Below are 6,900 nucleotides of genomic sequence, written 5' to 3' on the forward strand. Positions count from 1 at the left end.
CTACATGTCCCCCCGTATGTCTGTGGTCCCGCGGTCTCACGCGTGTTCTGGCCCGTTCCAGGCCGTGGTGGAGGAGGACTGCATGCCCATGGACCAGTTCGCCCAGCACCTGCTGCCCAGCCTGCTCAGCCTGGCCTCCGACCCGGTGGCCAACGTGCGCGTGCTGGTGGCCAAGGCCCTGAGACAGAGCGTTATGGAGAAAGGTTGGACGCACACACACACACACACACACACACACACACACACACCTAACTAGGGGTTGGTAATCTGAACTAAACAGACACTGTTTGTGCGTGTGTGTGTGTGTGTGTGTGTGTGTGCAGCGTACTTCAGAGAGCCCGGTAGTGCCTATTCTGAGGAGCTGGAGGAGACGGTAATGGCGCTGCAGGAGGACAAGGACAGAGACGTGCGCTTCTTCGCCAGCCTGGACCCCGACAGAGCCCTGCTGGACACGGCCGCCTTAATCTAGCCCCGCCCCCAGCCGCGCCCCTGCCTGTCGACCTGTCCGTCTGTCTGAGGCTACGCCCCCAGCCGCGCCCCTGCCTGTCGACCTGTCCGTCTGTCTGAGGCTCCGCCCCCAGCCGCGCCCCTGCCTGTCTACCTGTCCGTCTGTCTGAGACACGGTCAGCAGGTCCCAGCACCAGCACCTGACCAGACCACTCGCCTGCAGGACAAACCATGCACTGATAACCACTCACACACACACACACTCACATGCACACACACTCACATGCACCCATGCGGGGGTGTGCAAGTACACATGTATAAGTAAGCAAGCGTGCATGCTCCCACACACACACACACACACACACACACACACGCGCAAAGTATATACAGGAGGACAAGCTCTCGTCTCCGGATGCCCTCCCAGCAGTGAACAAGGAGGGCTTGGGTTGAACTGAATACCCCCTCCTCCTCTTCAGGACCGCACCCCTCTCCTCTCCTCTCCTCTCCTCTCCTCTCCTCTCCTCTCCTCTCCTCTCCTCTCCTCTCCTCTCCTCTCCTCTCCTCCTCCCAGCCATGCCAGCAGCCTCAGCCAGCCTCTGACCTCAGAGGGGAGGCCAGCAGGACCAGCTCTCTCAGCTCTGCTCGCCAAAGCTAAACTGCAGCTTGTGATGAATTCATATTTTGGATGATTTCCTACTTCTCTCTTCGTCCTTCGTGGATTTCTTCACCGACCGGCCTCCGGGCCCTGGCTCTCCCTCTCTCCGGGTGCTCTCTGCCCGCCGTGGGCGGGCTCTAACTCAGGGGGACTGATGTAAACAAGACGGCATTGGCCTCACCCGGCCCGGAGGTGAACCCACCACACGGCCCCCGTCTGTCCTCTCAGGCTTCTGAAACGAGCCTCATACTGACAGGACTCGTCTGTGTGTGTCTCTCTCAGGCTGCTGTCTCTCTCTCTCTCAGGCTGCTTCTCTCTCTTTCTCTCTCTCTCCCTCCCTCCCTCCCTCCAGTCTTTATGAACCTCTAAACCACTACTGCACACGGGAGACAGAACCGCCCCGACTGACCCTGACCCACCAGGCAGAACCCTACCAGAACCATATGAGACACTTGTGAAAGAGTTTGATCCCATCCCTCAGCGTGTTCGTTCAAGCACGCGTGTGCTAACCAATAATGTGACAGTCTCCCCTGCTGCCGGGGACCAATGAAAATACCTCTGAATGGACGTGACTGGCCAGTGAAGAGAGAGGAGGCGGGGCTGAGGACTGGGTGTGTTACTCTGGTCAGGGGGAAAGAGTGCGGGTTGGGTTGATGACTGAAGGTGTTCAGTGGTGTTCTGGAGAGGTTGTGCTGACAACACTCTTAAGGGCTTCAGGTGAAGTGATCCAAGTGTGAGAATTCTTACAAGAGTAGGGTTAAGATGACTTCTGGAATATGCATGCCTCCTCTTAGTATCTCTCCCCCCTCACACACATCCTGGTATTTATTATGGAGATGGTAGCTCTGTGGTCTGACTGCCCACAGTTGTACAGTAGCTAATAGGACTGAAGTGTGATGTACCCAGGGTCTGGGTGTGAGAAAGTACCAAGTTTCATTATGTACCAGGTTTCTTAAATGAGCAACTTCTGGAGCGTTGTACAGCTTAACGTGTGGAACTGAGGCCAGTGTAGGGTTGTTGTTTTCTATTGAGACATGAGAGAGTATAATGGGAGCAGTCACCAAGTCACTTTTGTAGTCTTTTTAAAACTCATCTTCTCCTGTGTATAGAAGGCAACCCCATGTTCAACCATAGACAGGACCTGAGAACTGAGCTGATCGTGGTGAGACCCTGAGCTGATCGCATCTCAAGGCTGCTCTCCATTGTAAGGAGAGGTCACTGCAGTATAGCTCAACTCATCTCATGTCTCAAATTTGTGCCCATCTTGTTTTTCTTTGTGGTAGAACTGTTAATATATGCATTTTATGAAATTTATTTTTCTTTTCAATAATGCACCATTGTTCAAAGATTTTATATCCTGACTTTGCAAAATTTGCGACCTTTGTAATATTCAATGGTTTCTTTTAAAAAAAAAAAAACATTTTATGTAATGTTATTTTTAGTATTCTGAAATTAAAATGATGAAATTCGGATATGCTGTTCATCTTTTGTTCTTGCCCAATCTCAACATGACACACTAGAAGGAAACATAACTTAATGATCATCATAGACACCAACTGAGACAAACTTAACTTTCATTTTACAGTGCATATAACTAATTTTGCAGTGCAAATAGTTAAACTCCTGGTCCATCTTTCCTTCGGAAGAGGAGCAGCCTGCGGTCCCAGGCTGTGCTGCCGAAGCTCTGGACCAGTGCCATGCCGCAGCGCTCCTCCAGGTGCTCCCGGGAGCGTTCTGCCATGTCCCCGCGGATCGCCAGCTCCCTGAAGTGTTCGAAGTCGGAGCGGCCCAGCTTGCGGAGCCGGCGGGCGGCAGAGCGGTAGCACTTCCAGGGCTGGGCCTCCAGGAGGAGGTGCTGGCTGAGGGAGGCCAGCCGGGACAGGAGCGCCAGCAGCGCTGCGTCTCCGTGGTTCAGGTGGACCCACATGGTGACCGCCAGGCACAAGCACAGGTGGAAGCTGGAGCAGTTGTGCTTCTCCAGGTAGTGCTCTAGCTGTGTCTGGCTGGCCTGGTCCTGGGTGATGTCTAGTGGAATGTAGGAGATGTTTTGGGGGAAAGGGTTGGTCTGGTTAGCTCGAGTGATGAGGTTCTCGTCCAAGTCAAAGCCCAGGAGATGGAGATCTGCTTCCCCCTCTGCTGCTGCGGCCTCCAGGGACAGAGGTCCCTGCTGGAGATGTCTGTACAATGCCACACTCAACTCCTGGCAGTGAAGAGAAGAGAGAGGGGACAGGACTTTATCACAGACATTTATCCAGCTGATCATGTTTACTGGTACTAGTAGGGACGCATGATTTGTCATGAATTTGACATTTCAAAGATAAAAAGATGCAAGTTAACCAGTTAGCCAATAGACAACTTACCCCCGAGTTGCAACCGACATCCAGCAACAATGTGGTCTCCCGGCTGGCATTGTAACCTAAATCTTGAAGAAGTGTAGTCGGTATAAGACTTAAACGGTTTTCTGGTGGGTTGAATGTGTAGTAGTTTATAAAGTTCCCGTAAGGAGCAGCACCTGGGTCAGTATCTTCATCTTGAACGTCGTTCTGTGCACGCTCATTGCCACGCGTTGCCATTGCTGTCACTTGTCCTTCTTCAAAATAGATCCGATTGGAAACATTCCTCTACAGGGTTCCGCTGCCGTGTCGTTTGTCCCTTACCGGAATCTGTACTTCCCGGAAGCAGGCGCTGCAATGTACTGACATTGAGAGGTTTATCCAACAAGACTGCAGTTATCCAGATTCCAAGAAAGGTACGCCAACGCAATTATTTCCAAACAATCATCTGCAAACTGGATGACGGATGTCAGTCTTTTATAATATATTCCGTAACGTTAGAAGCATATAAGAAGCTAGCTAGCAAACCTCTGATAGCTAACTAACGTTAGCTGGTACTACTACTCGTTACCCAACCGACTAACTAGCACCAAGTTTCATATTCAAATATTCCTGTTTAGAAAATAGTGCGACTGCAAAACATTTGGCCACGCTTACTGACACGATTAAACACAGCAAACTACTAGTGAAACCAAGTGTCTAGGTAGTTGAGCTGAGTCGTGACACGCTGTGTTTGGTTCCCAGGATTCGAAATCTAAAATGAAGCCCTATTGAACCGCGCCATCTTGGCAAATTTGTAGTCATTTGACTATTTCCGGTGACTTTTGTACTTGCGCAGTTGAGCTTTTCTGTCCGACGCGCGTCCACGAAAAAGTTCACCTTTATCTGAAATGTAGACGCGCGTTCCCGGCTCTCTCGGCTCTCCCCGCTTTGATTTAGCAATGAAAACCGGCTTGCATATTAACCTGTTTTTGTCAAATATATCCATTGGAGAAATTATTTTTTCATCCAGGCATCTTAGTTTTAACAGGTTAAATATAACTGAACATGTTTTGTTTGCTAGTAGATGGTATTCATTCCGTTCGCGATAACGTTATTGCAGCCAGGCTAAATTCCTCCAGGGAGCCAGTGACAGGCGAGTTGAAGAGCTTCACTCCCCGCCAGCAGGAGCTCTGGCCGCGGCTACCGCATCTCGGATAACCCGCTGAGTTCGTGGCTGCTATTTCACACTCGCCCTTGATCAATCCCAATACCGATCCATGGTAATAATGAATCAATCGTTCAGATCAGATCGGCAGTGCTGCATGCATGTTACAACATCATTGTTACCTTTATTAACATAACCATAGCCTACATTTATCTCTCTAACGTTAGGCTATCCATCTTACACCAGTCGGCCATTCGATAGCTAGAAGCGGTCAACGCCAACGTTGACTGAAAACACCCAAACTCCGTGTATCGTTTCATCTTCATGCTACACATCAACTCCTTTACATTGTATGTGAATAAATTACTGTTATTCTCAAAATATCCCATTTCTGTCCATTCCTGGAAAAGGCTAATAATTGCTATCAAATGATCACTCCAGTTTATCACCGTATCCCACTACCATTTCAACTATGCACAGGAGGTTGTCTTGTGGTTATTTTCATTAAAAAATGATTAGCCTGATCAGTTTGTTGTATGTATTAAGCCCTTTTTGAGCGGTGTGCTTTGACTACTCTCCTTTTTTGTGGTCATTTTCATTAACACATTTGATTAAACATCCGCACTGGCCTATGAACGGCTAAAGATTCCCCAGGCAGAGCTGGTTGATGCTGCTAGGGAAAGGGATGTCTGGGGCCCCCTGCTGGAACTGCTGCCTCCGCGACCCGACCCCGGATTAGCGGATGACGATGGATGGTATTAAAAGACTTTAGCCGGGACCCCGTTGATGTTAGAATTAATAGGCTACCTTTATTTGTGGTACTTGAACTTGTTTCTGGCTTGCCATCATGGATGTATTGTTCATAGGCTATGTTTATCGGATGAGATGCAGTTGTCCGGGCAGGTCAGCTAATGTGATTTACGAATGGAAATACATGCTTGGGAATATTTAGACATTTCAAACTTCCTCTGTTAAGGTGGTGCTGGGGACAGCGCAGACGGCCTGCATGGCAGTAAATTATCAAAAATTAGGCAAAATCTATATTAAAATAACCTCAGATTGAAACATATTTTATGGTGAATAAGGCGATATAGGCTTAATGTGTATTTATACGGAGATAAGATTCGATTGATCAAGGGCGAATGTGAAATAGCAGCCACGAACTCAGCGGGTTATCCGAGATGCGGTAGCGGCGGCCAAAGCTCCTGCTGGCGGGGAGTGAACCTCTTCAACTCGCCGGTCACTGGCTCCCTGGAGGAATTTAGCCTGGCTGCAATAACGTTATCGCGAACGGAATGAATACCATCTACGAGCAAACAAAACATGTTCAGTTATATTTAACCTGTTAAAACTAAGATGCCTGGATGAAAAAATAATTTCTCCAATGGATATATTTGACAAAAACAGGTTAATATGCAAGCCGGTTTTCATTGCTAAATCAAAGCGGGGAGAGCCGAGAGCCGGGAACGCGCGTCTACATTTCACATAAAGGTGAACTTTTTCGTGGACGCGCGTCGGACAGAAAAGCACAACTGCGCAAGTACAAAAGTCACCGGAAATAGTCAAATGACTACAAATTTGCCAAGATGGCGCGGTTCAATAGGGCTTCATTGTTGATAGCGGTCAGTGAATGGAGTGGCTGTATCCAGTTCTATTAATACATCCATGGTTTGGTTCCGTTTAGGATCATAAAATGACGGTCGCGAAGCGCATCGCAGACCTCGGCTATCGGGCGTTCTCCGGGTCCATGATGCTGCTGACGCTCTACGGGGGATTCCTGTGCACCATGCGGGGATACCGATATGTTCAGCGGCAAAAAGAGCTTCAAATCGCGGCAGAAAACCAGGACCCTGATGTCCTAAAGGACTAATCGGACAGTCTGTTCACAAAATGGAGATGGATGATCATTCCTTCCATGTGTCCTTAACAAAATCATGGACTAAATTATTCTCAGTGGATTTATATGTGGTCACTTCATTTTTGGAAAGGTGTTTGTTGTGGCCTAAAGAGCTACAATAAAGCATGTTCTCAGTTTAACAAGTCCATCTTTTGTGTTAAGATGGGGATAGCAAACATGATATTGCTGTTATATCATTTGTAATTTAAAGTTATTAAATTCCTTTGAAAAGTACATCTTGTCCGCTTGTGTGTGTGTGTGTGTGTGTGCACAAGGCATAGGTGAAAAGGCCAACATCAGATTTTCTGCATTATGAATGACTTTAACTATCATGAAACAATCAATGTTTTAATAAACATTTTGCTCTCTGTAAAGTTGTAAAAACCGTTAAACTGAACTGACCTTTGACCAAACAACAAGA

At 48.2% G+C, this 6,900-nt stretch overlaps 2 protein-coding genes across 2 annotated transcripts in view; one reads left to right on the forward strand and one right to left on the reverse strand.

Moving 5' to 3' along the window:
* Window positions 1-2,458, forward strand: part of ppp4r1l (protein phosphatase 4, regulatory subunit 1-like) — a 51,336-nt gene extending 48,878 nt beyond the window's left edge. The window contains exons 20-21 of the mRNA XM_084463044.1: window positions 62-203; window positions 324-2,458. Of these exons, the coding sequence (XP_084319170.1) occupies window positions 62-203; window positions 324-469 (288 nt within the window). The 3' untranslated portion in view covers window positions 470-2,458. The remainder of the gene's footprint in view (window positions 1-61; window positions 204-323) is intronic.
* Window positions 2,459-2,717: 259 nt separating this feature from the next.
* On the reverse strand, window positions 2,718-3,675 carry bcdin3d (BCDIN3 domain containing; the record flags this gene model as incomplete). Its single annotated transcript, XM_084463045.1, has 2 exons — window positions 2,718-3,302; window positions 3,463-3,675. The coding sequence occupies 2 exons, from the start codon at window positions 3,673-3,675 to the stop codon at window positions 2,718-2,720; spliced, it is 798 nt and encodes a 265-aa protein (XP_084319171.1).
* Between the last annotated feature and the right edge of the window lie 3,225 nt (window positions 3,676-6,900).

This window comes from Borostomias antarcticus (assembly GCF_949987555.1).
Source record: "Borostomias antarcticus genome assembly, contig: scaffold_89, whole genome shotgun sequence".
NCBI lineage: Eukaryota > Metazoa > Chordata > Actinopteri > Stomiiformes > Stomiidae > Borostomias > Borostomias antarcticus.